General features: G+C 44.1%; 1 protein-coding gene across 1 annotated transcript in view; it reads right to left on the minus strand.

Moving 5' to 3' along the window:
* The window catches only part of ryr3 (ryanodine receptor 3), a 268,014-nt gene that overhangs the window by 235,722 nt on the left and 15,134 nt on the right, over positions 1 to 17,158 (minus strand). Inside the window, 2 exon segments of the mRNA XM_042319182.1 lie at positions 992 to 1,096; positions 6,909 to 7,028. Of these exon segments, the coding sequence (XP_042175116.1) occupies positions 992 to 1,096; positions 6,909 to 7,028 (225 nt within the window).

The raw sequence follows: 17,158 nt of genomic DNA on the forward strand, positions 1-17,158 counted from the left end.
CCAACTAAGAAATAAGCATGCCAGTGGCATGTAGCTGGGCTGAGCTGAGCTGAGCTGAGCGAGAGAGAGAGAGAGAGCGAGAGCGAGAGAGAGAGAGAGAGAGGGAAAGATGGAAAGAGGGATGGAGAGTTGGATAGAGGGAGGGATAGAGGGAGGGTTGGATAGAGGCAGGGATGGTTGGATAGAGGGAGGGAGGGAGGGATCGAGGGAGGGAGATTTGGATAGAGGGAGGGTTGGATAGTGAGAGGGTTTGATAGAGGGAGGGAGGGACGGATAGAGGGAGGGTTGGATAGAGGGAGGGAGGGACGGATAGAGGGAGGGTTGGATAGAGGGAGGGTTGGATAGAGGGAGGGTTGGATAGTGAGAGGGTTGGATAGAGGGAGGGTTGGATAGAGGGAGGGGCATTGTAAATCAAGTAGGCAGAGCAGAGAAGAGGGGAGAAAACTCTTTCTGGATGCACTTAAAGCAATTTCTCTGTGAATCTGGGACTAACACGGAGTGGGCACTTGGCCTTCATTATGACACGGGGTCTAGGGGGAGAGAACGGTTATGTAGAATCCCCCAGCGAGAGAGGACACTACTGTAGAAGATGTATCTTCACGTCTTATCTTGAAGTCAAACAAGGAGAAAACAGACATGTGATGATCATCCTCTGTTCTTGATCTCTTATTAAATACATTTCTTCTACAGTGAATCTCCTTGGCATTTCGTCTTTAACCAGAATCCATGAGTCAGCAACAGGATTTGTTTGTTTTTCGATGATTTCCTTCGTATTGAAACCATTTACACTGTATTGTAAAATGACATGTTTACAAAGACCACTGTGTCATATACTTTCAAATACTTTACAAATCCTAAATGTAGTTCACTTATTTCTTCGACCAAAGGTCTGATGTGTACTGATTATACAGGGATAATGAGTACAGGTAATGTAAATATAATGGGTAGGCTATACAGTGATTATGTACACAGATAATGCAGCAATACTCACCCCTTCGTTGTTAGGCACCGTGTGAGCCAACATCTCCTGCAGGGCCCGGACAGACAGGGACTGCTCCAGGATGAAACAGCAGATACACAGGTCAGGAGGAACATACTGCAGGAAGGACAGAGGCAGGGAGGGAGGGAGGGAGATGGGAGGGAGATGGGGAGGGAGATGAGAAGGAGGGAGGGAGATGGGAGGGTGGGAGGGAGATGGGAGAGAGGGAGATGAGAAGGAGGGAGGGAGATGGGAGGGAGGGAGGGAGGGAGGGAGGGATGGGAGGGAGATGGGATGGGGGCAAACGGGAGGGAGGAAAAATTCCAATCTTAGCAAAGATAAATATAAATAGCAGTAAACACTCTATTAGACGAGAGATCTGATGACTTGCATTAGGTCTCAATTACAAGAGGCTTAAAATGGCAGATGAAATTTGACCATGATATAAATACATTTAAATTAATGGACTGACATACATTGCTTTGATACCCCAGCGGCACCATCAATGTTTGACAAACAAACTTCTAAAACAGCAGATGCTTGGACAGGAATCAACATAATATAATGAATCGAATTGAAGAATTTTGTTTTATAACTCATTTCCCCCTTACCTAACCAAACCCTAACCAAACCCAATTCTGAAATTAAATATAAGCTGAATATTGTCATGGTGGTTAAACTATCATAGCACCATGAGAAGCCCAGTCTTTAATGTTTCATAGCACCATGAGAAGCCTAGTCTTTAAAGTTTCATAACACCATGAGAAGCCCAGTCTTTAATGTTTCATAGCACCATGAGAAGCCTAGTCTTTAAAGTTTAATAACACTGGCAACTGAGGTCTGCTTACTGTAGTTATAGGTAAAACTAAAGGGTAACATTGTACAACCTTGTAGATAGAAATTAATCTATATAACAGACCTGGTTATTCTTTCTATGCGGTGTAGTGTTACCTCCCATTTGAAATGAAATATATTCCTTTTCTAAAAGAGTACGTTGCCTCTAACCACTGATCCGAGGTCAGCTCTGTGTTTCCACACCTGATCGTTAGGGTTAGAATTTGTTATGTGCAAACTGATCCTAGGTGTGCTTCAGGGCATCTTCTTCCATCCTTGTTATACTGTAGTCAGTCACTCCAGGATTTTGTGATTCTGCGATCCCACTGATTTTGGCAAAATGAACAATTGCATAGTATGCAAGGACTTGCAAATTCGACCAATCACTGCACTATTGAAACAGTCAAATCATCCCACAGCATGTGATTTTAACCATTCACTGCACTATTGAAACAGTCAAATCATCCCAATATTACTGAATATAGTGATCACAGCACTACAAAAAGAGAGCGTGCGATTTTAACCAATCACTGCACTTCTACAGCATACACATTTTCCACTCATCAGCGCATTTTCGTAAAACGAATTTGATAAAATCATTGTAAATTGCTATGCAAAATGTCATTATTGCAGCAAAATCAACATTTTGGCCCGTAACTAACACAAAAAAACTGGAGGGACTGAGAGGCACAGAGCCAGTTGTATCCATAAGAGATGGAAACGAGGTGTCAACACCTGAGATCACCGTGACGATAACACCTGTAACTCGATAACACCAGGACTTTCTGGTCAAAAATGATGCAGAAAAATGTATCCATGCTTTTGTTACTTCTAGGTTAGGCTACTGCAATGCTCTACTTTCCAGCTACCCGGATAAAGCACTAAATAAACTTCAGTTAGTGCTAAATACGGCTGCTAGAATCCTGACTAGAACCCCAAAAATTGTGATCATATTACTCCAGTGCTAGCCTCTCTACACTGGCTTCCTGTCAAAGCAAGGGCTGATTTCAAGGTTTTACTGCTAACCTACAAAGCATTACATGGGCTTGCTCCTACCTATCTCTCTGATTTGGTCCTGCCGTACATACCTACACGTATGCTACGGTCACAAGACGCAGGCCTCCTAATTGTCCCTAGAATTTCTAAGCAAACAGCTTGAGGCAGGGCTTTCTCCTTTAGAGCTCCATTTTTATGGAATGGTCTGCCTACCCATGTGAGATTCGCAAACTCGGTCGCAATCTTTAAGTCTTTACTGAAGACTCATCTCTTCAGTGGGTCATATGATTGAGTGTAGTCTGGCCCAGGAGTGTGAAGGTGAACGGAAAGGCTCTGGAGCAACGAACAGCCCTTGCCGTCTCTGCCTGGCCGGTTCCCCTCTTTCCACTGGGATTCTCTGCCTCTAACCCTATTATAGGGGCTGAGTCACTGGCTTACTGGGGCTCTCTCATGCCGTCCCTAGGAGGGGTGCGTCACTTGAGTGGGTTGAGTCACTGATGTGATCTTCTTTTCTGGGTTGGCGCCCCCCCTTGGGTTGTGCCGTGGCGGAGATATTTGTGGGCTATACTCGCCCTTGTCTCAGGATGGTAAGTTGGTGGTTGAAGATATCCCTCTAGTGGTGTGGGGGCTGTGCTTTGGCAAAGTGGGTGGGGTTATATCCTTCCTGTTTGACCCTGTCCGGGAGTATAATCGGATGGGGCCACATTGTCTCCTGACCCCTCCTGTCTCAGCCTCCAGTATGTATGCTGCAGTAGTTTATGTGTAGGGTGGCTAGGGTCAGTTTGTTATACCTGGAGTACTTCTCCTGTCTTATCCGGTGTCCTGTGTGAATTTAAGTATGCTCTCTCTAATTCTCTCTTTCTTTCTCTCTCTCAGAGGATCTGAGCCCTAGGACCATGCCTCAGGACTACCTGGCATGATGACTCCTTGCTGTGCCCAGTCCACCTGGCCATGCTGCTGCTCCAGTTTCAACTGTTCTGCCTGTGATTATTATTATTTGACCATGCTGGTCATTTATGAACATTTGAACATCTTGGCCATGTTCTGTTATAATCTCCACCCGGCACAGCCAGAAGAGGACTGGCCACCCCACATAGCCTGGTTCCTCTCTAGGTTTCTTCCTAGGTTTTGGCCTTTCTAGGGAGTTTTTCCTAGCCACCGTGCTTCTACACCTGCATTGCTTGCTGTTTGGGGTTTTAGGCTGGGTTTCTGTACAGCACTTTGAGATATCAGCTGATGTACGAAGGGCTATATAAATAAATTTGATTTGATTTGATTTGATAGGATAGTCTCGAACGGTGTTCATCCAGGTTATTCTCCAGTGATTGTACGTTTCCCAATAGAACGGAGGTAGAGTCAGTTTATTTGCTCGCCGAAGTAGTCTCGTCAGGGAGTTAACCTCGTTAAAACCTCTTCTGGACCGCCTCTTCCATTTTCAAGTACCGGGGATTATGGCCTGGTCTGGAATGAGCAGTACATCCACAGCTGCCGACTCAATGAAGTAGAAGTCTTCATTCAAATCGAGATTAGTGATTGCTCTTCTAATGTCCAGAAGCTGTTTTTGGTCATAGGAAATGATGCCGGAAATATTATGTGCAAAAAAAGCTAAGATCAATGAAAAGAAGGCAGCTATCCACTGCAGCGCTCTCTCCATCCTGTTTGAAACAAGGCTCTAAAGTAATACTGCTAAAACGGTGGCAAAGCAATTAACTGCGTGTCCTGAACACAAAGTGTTATTTTGGGGGAAAATCCAATATAACATATTACTGAGTACCGCTCTCCATATTTTCAAGCATAGTGGTGGCTGCATCCTGTTATGGGTATGCTTGTCATTATTAAGGACTGGAGAGTTTTATCAGGATATAGAAGAAACGGAATGGAGCTAACCTCAGGCAAAATTCTAGAGGAAAACCTGGTTCTGTGTGCTTTCCACCAGAAACTGGGAGATGAATTTACCTTTCAGCAGGACAATAACCTACAAAACAAGGCCACATTCACACTGGAGTTGTTTACCAAGAAGAAAGTGAATGTTTCTGAGTGGCCGAGTTACAGTTTTTATTTAAATCTACTTGAACATTTATGGCAAGGCCTGAAATGGTTGTCTAGCAATGATCAACAACCAATTTGAAAGAGCTTGAAGAATTTAGAAAAGAATAATAGGTAAATATCGCACAATCCAGATGTGAAAAGCTCATAGAAACTTACCCAGAAACACTCACTACTGTAATCGCTGCCAAAGGTGCTTCTACAAAGTATTCGGGTGTGACTACATATACAGTGCCTTCGGAATGTATTCAGACCCCGTTTTCCACATTTTGTTACGTTTCAGCCTTATTCTAAAATGGATGAAATAGTTTTTTCCCCCCTCATCAATCTACACACAATACAACATAATGACCAAGCAAAAAAATTTTTTTTAGAAATGTTTGCTAATTTATAACAATAAAATAACATTTAGATAAATATTTCGACCCTTTACTCAGTACTTTGTTGAAGCACCTTTGGCTGCGATTACAGCATAACTTCTTCATGGGTATGACACTACAAGCTTGGGACACCTGTATTTGGGGAGTTTCTCCCATCCTTCAATGCAGATCTTCTCAAGCGCTGTCAGGTTGGATGGGGAGTGTTGCTGAATAGCTATTTTCAGGTCTCTCCAGAGATACTAAATTGGGTTCAAGTCCAGTCAACTCTAAGATATTCAGAGACTTGTCCTGAAGTCACTCCTGCGTTGTTTTGGCTATGTGCTTAGGGTTTTTCTCCTCTTGGAAGGTGAACCTTCGCTCCAGTCTGAGGTCCCTAACAGAGCTATGGAGCAGGTTTTCATCAAGGATCTCTTTGTACTTTGCTCCGTTCATCTTTGCCTCAATCCTGACTAGTGTCCCACTACCTGCCGTTGAAAAACATCCCAACAGCATGATGCTGCCACCACCATGCTTCACCATAGGGATGGTGCCAGGTTTCCTCCAGATGTGACGCATGGCATTCAGGCTAAAGAGTTCAATCTGGGTTTCATCAGAACAGAGAATCTTGTTTCTCATGGTCTAAGAGATTTTTGGTGTCTTTTGGCAAACTCCAAGTGGGCTGTCATGTGCATTTTATTGAGGAGTGGCTTCTGTCTGGCCACTCTACCATAAAGGCCTAATTGGTGGAGTGTTGCAGAGATGGTTGTCCTTCTGGAAGGTTCTCCCATCTTCACAGATGAACTCTAGATCTCTGTCAGAGTGACCATCAGGTTCTTGGTCACCTCCCTGACCAAGGCCATGCTCCCCCGATTTTTCAGTTTGGCTAGATGGCCAGCAATAGGAAGAGTCTTGGTGGTTCCAAACATCTTCGATTTAAGAATGATGGAGGCCACTGTGTTCTTGGGGAACTTCAATGCTGCAGACATTTTTTGGTACCCTTCCCCAGATCTGTGCCTTGACACAATCCTGTCTCGGAGCTCTACAGACAATTCCGCCAACCTCATGGCTTGGTTTTTGCTCTGACATTCACTGTCAACTGTGGGAGTTTATATAGACAGGTGTGTGCCTTCCTAAATCATGTCCAATCAACTGAATTTACCACAGGTGGACTCCAATCAAGTTGTAGAAACATCTCAAGGATGATCAATGGAAACAGGATGCACCTGAGCTCAATAACAAGTCTCATAGCAAAGGGTCTGAATACTTATGTAAATAAGGTATTTGTTTTTTATTTTTTATACATTTGTAAATCAATTCTAAAAATCTGTTTTCACTTTGTCATTATGGGTTATTGTGTGTAGATTGTTGAGCATGTTTTAATTTATTTCATCCATTTTAGAATAAGGCTGTAACGTAACAAAATGTGGAAACAGTCAATGGCCCTGAATACTTTCCGAAGGCTCTGAAAATAGGCTACCTGAACAGGAACCCAGTGGACCTGCAGTCTAAGGTACAAACTAGGTACGGTACTGCATTGTAAACAAACACCACTTCCACCTGACCCCTGGCGGCTATTTAACATATTTGTTCAGGTTTTCAAATTCTCCTGCTGCGAGATGACTTTCCTCCTGCAACCAAACGGTTCAAATTAAGAGCCACCATCAGTACCAAGCATTAAGAGACACTCCTCTTACCTTAGCCTCAGATGTAGGTTCCAGGAAGCATAGTCGATTACCGAGTCCCTCCACGGACAGACAAAACTTGCGATTCTCTTTCTGGATGGTGGCGACACTTTGAAGCACCACCTCATCATCCTGCCAGAGAAGAAGAGAACATTAGGAGACGTTCTGTACAACATCAGGAGACGTTCTGTACAACATGAGGAGACGTTCTGTACAACATTAGGAGACGTTCTGTACAACATTAGGAGACTTTCTGTACAACATCAGGAGACGTTTTGTACAACATTAGGAGACGTTCTGTACAACATGAGGAGACGTTCTGTACAACATTAGGAGACGTTCTGTACAACATTAGGAAACGTTCTGTACAACATGAGGAGGTGTTTTGTACAAAATTAGGAAACGTTTTGTACAACATGAGGAGACGTTCTGTACAACATTAGAAGACAAAGACGATTACTTTGTTGTCCATTGTCCACAAATATGAATAACACACATACACAGAGAGAGGACAGAGAGGTTGTAGCAGTGACTGGCAACACTGGTCCCTGAAAACAAGTCACACAATGTCAACCAGGAATCTTCTCTGAATGACACACATACACAGAGAGAGGACGGAGAAGTTGGAGCAACGACTCGCAACACTGGTCCTGGAAAACAAGCAACACAATGCCAACCAGAAATCTGCTTTCACCAGGCCAACTCTTTCTCACCAGGCCAACTCTTTAACCAGGCCAACTCTTTCTCACCAGGCCAACTTTTTCACCATGCCAAATGTTTCTCACCAGGCCAACTCTTCCTCGACAGGTCAACTCTTTCACCAGGCCAACTCTTTCACCAGGCCAACTCTTTTTCACCAGGCCAACTCTTTTTCACCAGGCCAACTCTTTTTCACCAGGCCAACTCTTTTTCACCAGGCCAACTCTTTCTCACCAGGCCAACTCTTTGTCGCCAAGTCAACTCTTTCTCACCAGGCCAACTCTTTCTCACTAGGCCAACTCTTTCTCACAAGGCCAACTCTTTCTCAACAGGCCAACTCTTTCTGACCAGGCCAACTCTTCCTTACCAGGCCAAATCTTTCACCAGGCCAAATCTTTCACCAGGCCAACTCTTTCTCACCAGGCCAACTCTTTCTCACCAGGCCAACTCTTTCTCACCAGGCCAACTCTTTCTCACAGGCCAATTCTTTCTCACCAGGCCAATTCTTTCTCACCAGGCCAACTCTTTCTCACCAGGCCAACTCTTTTCACCAGGCCAACTCTTTTCACCAGGCCAACTCTTTCACCAGTCAAACTCTTTCACCAGGCCAAATCTTTCACCAGGCCAACTCTTTCACCAGGCCAACTCTTTCTCACCAGGCCAACTCTTTCTCACCAGGCCAACTCTTTCTCACAGGCCAATTCTTTCTCACCAGGCCAATTCTTTCTCACCAGGCCAATTCTTTCTCACCAGGCCAACTCTTTCACCAGGCCAACTCTTTCACCAGGCCAACTCTTTCACCAGGCCAACTCTTTCACCAGTCAAACTCTTTCACCAGTCAAACTCTTTCTCACCAGGCCAACTCTTTCTCACCAGGCCAACTCTTTCACCAGTCCAACTCTTTCACCAGGCCAACTCTTTCTCACCAGGCCAACTCTTTCTCACCAGTGCAGATAAAGATGGAGAGATGAGGAGAACAGACTTCAAGATCAGACTACTGAGATGCAGGCAGGATATTGGGTTTGAAATGGGTCAACAGTCTCAGTCTTACACCAAATACTGCAGATTTGTTTTCCTCTCTCCGTGCTATACGAGATAAATGTATAATCAAGGATAGTCATCGATGATATCTCTGTTTCTCCGCCCTTACAAACACATCAAACGCTGGAGGGTCGTTGTGCTGAGCAGGCGCATGCAAGAATTATGAATGGAATGAAAAGATAGTAAGAACATGAATAATTCATATATAATCATCTGTTTTATCAGCATATATAATCATATCAGAGAAAAACAGCTAGAGAGGATAACCGATTGGTCTTGGTATCAAAAACAGTATTAAAAAGTCAAAAAGTTACAGCCCTTCTATTGCTAGAAACAATATGTTAAACATGAAAACTAGGTTCTGAAATCTTGTTATTAAATTATTAAAGTGATTCAGGGAAACCTGGGTCTTATTCACAAATGTACACCACAGCAAAACATTTTGCAATGGCAAAAAAATAACAAGCATTTTGTAGTGGACAAGTTTAGGTCATCCCTCTCCATTTCCTTCCTAGTGAATACGACCCTGGTTTTAATGCATGAGGAATGTTACGGTTGGACTGTAGTCAGGAGATCCAACTATTGATCCTATGTCTCTACCACTGTGTACTCCCACTCAGGCCACGGATATTGATTTGTGTCTCTGACGTTTTCTCTCTGTCTCTCTCTCTGTCTCTCTCTCTGTCTCTCTCTCCGTCTCTCTCTCTGTCTCTCTCTGTCTCTCTCTCTGTCTCTCTCTCTGTCTCTCTCTCTGTCTCTCTCTCTGTCTCTCTCTCTGTCTCTCTCTCTCTCTCTCTCTGTCTCTCTCTCTGTCTCTCTCTCTGTCTCTCTCTCCGTCTCTCTCCGTCTCTCTCTCCGTCTCCTCTCCGTCTCTCTCTCCCTCCCTCCCTCTCCCTCCCCTCCCTCCCCTCCCTCCCTCCCTCTCCCTCCCTCCCTCCCTCCCTCCCTCCCTCCCTCCCTCCCTCCCTCCCTCCCCCCCCTCCCTCCCTCCCTCCCTCCCTCCCCCTCCCCCTCCCCCTCCCTCCCTCCCCCCCCCCTCCCTCCCTCCCCTCTCTCTCTCTCTCTCCCTCCCCACATTAATTGGAACTGATTGTTACTATGGTTTTGTGCCTCTGGCTCTATTCAAGCAGTATTGCTTCATTACATCCAGCCCTCCTCACACAGCTGGAGCTACCAACCCAGGTCAGTGTATCAGAGTGGCTCCTCATCTCATCTACCTGATGACGTAGTCCTGACTGGGGTCAATTCCCACCAACGTCACCCTTAAAACATTCAACCGGCACCTCTGGTTTACGTTTGTTGACCTTCTCAACCACACAATTACATGTAAGTAATTTATTTCAACTCACCACAAGTGCTGCTTAGTTTGAGATCTACATCATCATTATGCAATACTGTTCTGAATGATTGGCCCCCCACAAAAAGCCACAACAATTCCATTATAAACATGTGAATGTTTGTCATAAACGATAGGCACATGGCTAAGTAAACTAACTGGACTCACTATACTCTATAACAGATGCTTGTGGTCTGAGTGATTTCGCATGAAGTGAAATGTCAAACTGTTACTGACAGACGGGGCTCGACGGACATGAGAATGTTGATCATAAACGATAGGCACAAGGCTTTAGTAATACAACATTTACTGTCAGCTAACTGGACTCACACTGTGGTTTGTCCTTTATAACAGATGCTTGAGGTCTGAGTGAAATGCCAAACTGTTACTCACAGAGGTCGACGGACTGAAGAGAGGAGGCTTCTAACTCTCCGGAAGCAAGTTTGATTTCTTAATTAACCTATAGTACCTATCTATCTCTCTCGCTCTCTCGCTCTCTCTCTCTCTCAGTGGATTAGACAACGCAGAAAGCATTGATGTTGGCCCAGAGTCTGGGAGTTGCTCCCTCTGAAAGACTGGGGGCTGCAAAGCTACCATTTTCCCTATATAGGGCCCATAAATGTCTGGGAAAATGTAGTGCACTATATAGTACCCTGGCCTGCAGAAGATCTCAGTGTCACCCCTTTAAAATGAAGTAAATGTTTTGCTTTCTTTTCAAAACACCGACTGTTTGGGATAGCTGGTATTGCTGGTAGCTGAGAAAACTTAGCAGCAGAACAACTGGAATGCTGGGTGTTTGAGAGGGAGAGGTAGAGACTGAGAGAGAGAGAGAGAGAGAGAGAGAGAGAGGTAGAGAGAGAGAGACGTGTAGTGTAGATGTATGAGTGTGTGTATGTTCGTGTGTGTGCGTACAAGCTTGTTATGTGTGTATTTGTATATACAGCAGATGTAACCATAAGCCCCCTGGATAGGTGTAAAGCGTCTCAGTAGGACCAAAGCCTTCCACAGAGCTCCTGTCTTTGTAGGGGGGTTTCTCACTCTCTCCCGATCCCAAGGCTTGATCCTGAGCCAGAGAATCTCAATCTGAGTCTGCAGCCAACTGATCCTGTGACAGCAGTAGCATGAAGGAAGGCTGTAGCCACCCAGACCTGGGTTCAAATAGTATTATGTATATTTGTTCAAATATGTCTGCTTCGCTTGATTGAGCTTGCCTGGCACAATGGAACCAATGGAACAGTCCCAAAAGTGGTAACCCCACCCTTTTTCGTGCTTCTCGTGCTTCAGACAGGCTCAATCAAACGCTTAAAGTAATTTGGAAGAAAACAATCAATATTTGAACCCAGGTCTGAAACCATCTGTTAGAAAGCTAAAGAGCCGCATCACAGTCTATCTATAGGGCCCTAGGGGGCTGCTGCCTGCGTAAGGGAGAGGAGGATCCACTCAAGTCCCCAACTTTCAAGAGCAGAGCAGAGCAGAGAGTCCCCCACTCCACCAACCATCACACCACCCCTCTGGCTCTCTCCAGCCTGCTCAGAGCATATGCCACTCAACCTGGGAAGTACTGTTCCTTCCTCGTTTCCTCCGTCTTTCTCTCTCTGTCGCCCTCTCGCTCTCTCTCTTCTTCTCTCTCTCTGTCGCCCTCTAGTTCTCTCTCTTCTTCTCTCTCTCTCTCTCTGTCACCCTCTCGTTCTCTCTCTTCTTCTCTCTCTCTCTGTCGCTCTCTCTCTCCTCTTCTTCCTCTCTCTCTCCTTCTCTATCTCCTCTTCTCTAAGCAGCAGGCAGTTGAACCTGCTTAAAGGACAGGAGCAGGTGTGTGTGGCCTGATGGATCCACAGGGTGGTAACCTGAGATCCACCGATACTCCGCTGAGCCAAATAAACTGTCACAACTCCCCCTCCACCGACACCCCACCGACCCCCAGCCAACCTGCACAGACCCCCAACCAACCTGCATTTATACTATATACTATACTACTTTGACACGGATGATGTTCACATGCCCAGTTGGAGGTTTGGGAGAAGACACAGGAAAGTAGACTACTAGATACTGAATGGAAGCAATGAGGTTAATACTGTGGAGTGTAAAGCCTTGTTCCCACCTGCCAGGGTGTGGAGTAGACGTCCTAACAGACGGAGGGAGTTAGGAGTCGTATATGTCTCATAAAAGTCAGATGAGGCGATAAGTGCTGATGGAGTTAGATGTTTCTAGCTAATATAAGAACACCAGGCTCAACAGCAAGAAAACATTGTGACAACGATTACAAGACAACAATTTGTGTAGCCAAATGTTGCATTAATCTGAAAGATAACATGGACTAATCTGAAAGATAACATGACTAATCTGAAAGATAACATGACTAATCTGAAAGATAACATGACTAATCTGAAAGATAACCTGACTAATCTGAAAGATAACCTGACTAATCTGAGAGATTAGTCATGTTATCTCTCAGATTAGTCATGTTATCTCTCACATGACTAATCTGAAAAGTATGGGAGGTAAAAAGCAGTGGACATTGGACCCACCCTGGACAAAGGCCCTGGACAAAGGCCATGGACAAAAGGCTCCATGCCAAACATTGGGTTCACTGAATGTGGTGGTTACTTACTAATTTATGAAGTGTGAAAATAAATTAACATTTAATAGTTTTCTGTGTGTTTCCTCCTCGAATCAAAAGGTTTTAGGCCTCAGGAAAATGAGAGAGAAAGAGGGAGGGGGAGGGAGGGAGGGAGGGAGGGAGGGAGGGAGGGAGGGAGGGAGGGAGGGAGGGAGGGAGGGAGGGAGGGAGGGAGGGAGGGAGGGAGGGAGGGAGGGAGGGAGGGAGGGAGGGGAGAGAGAGAGAGGGGGAGAGAGAGAGAGAGGCGCTGAGATAGAGACAGAGAGAGAAACAGAGAGAGTTCTAGTACATTTCAAATCAACTGAACCTCACCACAGCCCCAGGAACCTAAAATAACCCAGATTCATCATCAGCCCTGTGTTCAGCTCGTCACCTCCTGCTCTCAGTGAGTTCTGGGCCCTAAGCAGGTTAACTACTGAGGCAGCCTGTTACACAGAGAGTCTGTTACATGTTCAACAGCCTGGTATTGGCTCAGAGAGTCTGTTACATGTTAAACAGCCTGGTATTGGCCCACAGAGTCTGTTACATGTTCAACAGCCTGGTATTGGCCCACAGTCTGTTGCATGTTAAACAGCCTGGTATTGGCCCAGAGAGTCTGTTACGTGTTAAACAGCCTGGTATTGGCACTGAGTTTAATGAGATGTTTACATCTGGGGGCTTGAGAGCCTGGATGGGGATGGGCGGTGAGAGTAGGCACACATCCACCTCTCACCACCCAGACCCCCAGAGCCCCAGACATCCACCTCTCACCATCCAGACTCCCAGGCACCCAGACATCCACATCTCACCATCCAGACCCCCATGCACCCAGACATCCACCTCTCACCATCCAGAACCCCAGACATCCACCTCTCACCACCGAGACCCCCAGAGCCCCAGACATCCACCTCTCACCATCCAGACCCCCAGGCACCCAGACATCCAACTCTCACCAACCACTGCTATCAAGACCCCCAGGCCCCTAGAGAACCAGCCCACCGCCACCCAGATACCAAAATTATATATATATTTACCAATTGTCCTTTTGTAATAAACCAATTGTACAAATAGTAGTGTCAGCTGTGGTAGCATAACACATATTGAGTGGGCTGGCTGGGGCTGCTGTGTCTCTGTGGGAGTATATACATACTGTAGGCAGAGAGTCACTGGAACCAGTGTGGCCTCTGCTTGAGAATTTAAAATTAGACTACAGAAGAAATGCTGGAATGCTTTCAGTAGGCACAAAACAGAGGGAAACAAGGAAGGGAATTTCGTGAAATCGAAAGGCTACCACCTCCTAGACTTGAATCGTTTCAGTGAGAACTTGACAAGGAGTTCCTGTGTATTTATTGGGCCAATCAACTTTGAACTTTGAACTTGAAACAATAAGCCGAGTGCTCAGTTTGCTTACGATTCCAAAATGTTTTCTCCTGACTGACCTTAAAAACCACTTAAGTTGTTTTTGACTGTTTTTATTGCAGTGAATGCCTCAACAAAAAAAAAAAACATATTGTTGCAATGGTGAAGTTGTATACTGTAAAACCACTGAAATGTTCATAGCTGTCATTTTAACGTTAATGTCTCACAGTCGACAAGCGCAATAGATGTAATCCCACTAAAGGAGCAATCTGCAGTTGCTGCATCCATTTTTGGACTTAAATTAATGATATGTACCCATTTATTCTTGAAGAATAAGACGTATAAATGCCTCATGAGCTTAGTTCAACTGTTGTACCCTATCAGGACCCAAACTATAAGCTTGTTTTACCCAATACATGATATCGACATTATAGTTTTAACCACGGATGGTCAGTCTTTCCAGAGCTTTATCTATGAACTTGAGAGTGGCTGCATTTCTCCATCCCTCAGCTCTTTACTTTGAACAAGATCAGCTTTAAAACCTTAACTCTCTGTTCATTTTCTCTATCATGAGACAAACAACAGTTGTTTAGCATCATCTCTTGTTTTCTTAGTTTTTTTTTTATTAAAAAAAACTATTTATTTCATTTTATTGGACTATATATACAGTACCAGTCAAAAGTTTGGACACGCCTACTCATTCAAGGGTTTTTCTTAATTCTGACTATTTTCTACATTGTAGAATAATAGTGAAGACATCAAAATGATGAAATAACACATATGGAATCATGTAGTAACCAAAAAAGTGTTAAACAAATCAAAATATATTTTAGATTTGAGATTCTTCAAAGTAGCCACCCTTTGCCTTGATGACAGTTTTGCATACTCTTGGCATTCTGTCAACCAGATTCATGAGGTTGTCACATGGAATGCATTTTAATTAACAGGTGTGCCTTGTTCAAAGTTCATTTGTGAAATGTATTTCCTTTTAATGCATTTGAGCCAATCAGTTGTGTTGTGACTAGGTAGGGTTGGTATACAAAAGTTGACCTTATCGGGTATATATAGTCCATATTATGGCAAGAACAGCTCAAATAAGCAAAGAGAAACTACAGTCCATCATTACTTTAACACATCAGTCTTATCGGATAATTACATCAATGATTAGCCAGATAATTTTAAGAATTTTGAAAGTTTCTTCAATTGCAGTGGCAAAAACCATCAAGCGCTATGATGAAACTGGCTCTCATGAGGACCGCCACAGGAAAGGAAGACCTCTGGTGCAGAGGATAAGTTCATTAAAGTTACCAGCCGCAGAAATTGCAACCCAAATAAATGCTTCACAGAGTTCAAGTAAAAGAACATCTCCACATCAACTGTTCAGAGAAGACTGTGTGAAACAGGCATTCATGGTCGAATTGCTGCTAAGACACCACTGACACCACTGTTTTGGTTCCAATCGCCATGTCTTTGTGTGATGCAGAGTAGGTGAACGAATGATCTCCGAATGTGTGGTTCCCAACATGAAGCATGGAGGGGGTGGTGTGATGGCGTGGGGGTGCTTTGCTGGTGACACTGTCTGATTTATTTAGAATTCAAGGCACACTTAACCAGCATGGCTACCATAGCATTCTGCAGCGATACGCCATCCCATCAGGTTTGCGCTTAGTGGGACTATCATTTGTTTATCAACAGCACAATGAGCCAAAACCTCCAGGCTGTTTAAGGGCTATTTGACCAAGAAGGGGGGTGATGGAGTGCTGCATCAGATGACCTTGATTCCACAATCCCCTCGACCTCAACTCAAATGAGATGGTTTGGGATGAGTTGGATCGAGTGAAGGAAAAGCAGCCAACAAGTGCTCAGCATATGTGGGAACTCCTTCAAGACTATTAGAAAAGCATTCCAGGTGAAACCTGTTTCGAGAATGCCAAGAGTGTGCAATGCTGTCACTGAGGCAAAGGGTTGCTACTTTAAGAATATAAAATATATTTGGATTTATTTAACACTTCTTTGGTTATTACATGATTCCATATGTGTTATTTCATCGTTTTTATGTTGTCACTATCATTCTACAATGTAGAAAATAGTAAAAAATTAAGAAAAACCCTTTAATGAGTAGGTGTATCCACACTTTAGACTGGTTTTATTTATTTATTTATTTATTTAACCTCTAGGCAAGTCAGTTATGAACAAATTCATATTTACAATTACGGCCTACCCCGAGCCAAACCCGGACAACGCTGGGCCAATTTGCGCCGCCCTACGGGTCTCCCAATCACGGTTGGATGTGATACAGCCTGGATACTGGTGCTGTATATACAGTATAAAATTACACTTCATTTTTGGCATGAAGAAACAGGAAGATATTAACACCAATACAATATATTACATCACATTTACATTTCTTAATCAGTTTTTCACCAGGGGCGAGGAGGACGCTTTGTTACTGCTGATTGCCGCTATAATGTTACTTGCATCATATTGCCTTAAAGCAGCATATTGCCTTAAACCAGCATATTGCCTTAAACCAGCATATTGCCTTAAAGCAGCATATTGCCTTAAACCAGCATATTGCCTTAAACCAGCATATTGCCTTAAAGCAGCATATTGCCTTAAAGCAGCATATTGCCTTAAAGCAGCATATTGCCTTAAACCAGCATATTGCCTTAAAGCAGCATATTGCCTTAAAGCAGCATATTGCCTTAAACCAGCATATTGCCTTAAAGCAGCATATTGCCTTAAACCAGCATATTGCCTTAAACCAGCATATTGCCTTAAAGCAGCATATTGCCTTAAACCAGCATATTGCCTTAAACCAGCATATTGCCTTAAACCAGCATATTGCCTTAAACCAGCATATTGCCTTAAACCAGCATATTGCCTTAAACCAGCATATTGCCTTAAAGCAGCATATTGCCTTAAACCAGCATATTGCCTTAAACCAGCATATTGCCTTAAACCAGCATATTGCCTTAAACCAGCATATTGCCTTAAACCAGCATATTGCCTTAAAGCAGCATATTGCCTTAAACCAGCATATTGCCTTAAAGCAGCATATTGCCTTAAACCAGCATATTGCCTTAAAGCAGCATATTGCCTTAAAGCAGCATATTGCCTTAAAGCAGCATATTGCCTTAAACCAGCATATTGCCTTAAACCAGCATATTGCCTTAAAGCAGCATATTGCCTTAAACCAGCATATTGCCTTAAACCAGCATATTGCCTTAA

Source organism: Oncorhynchus tshawytscha, unplaced genomic scaffold (assembly GCF_018296145.1).
Source record: "Oncorhynchus tshawytscha isolate Ot180627B unplaced genomic scaffold, Otsh_v2.0 Un_contig_388_pilon_pilon, whole genome shotgun sequence".
NCBI lineage: Eukaryota > Metazoa > Chordata > Actinopteri > Salmoniformes > Salmonidae > Oncorhynchus > Oncorhynchus tshawytscha.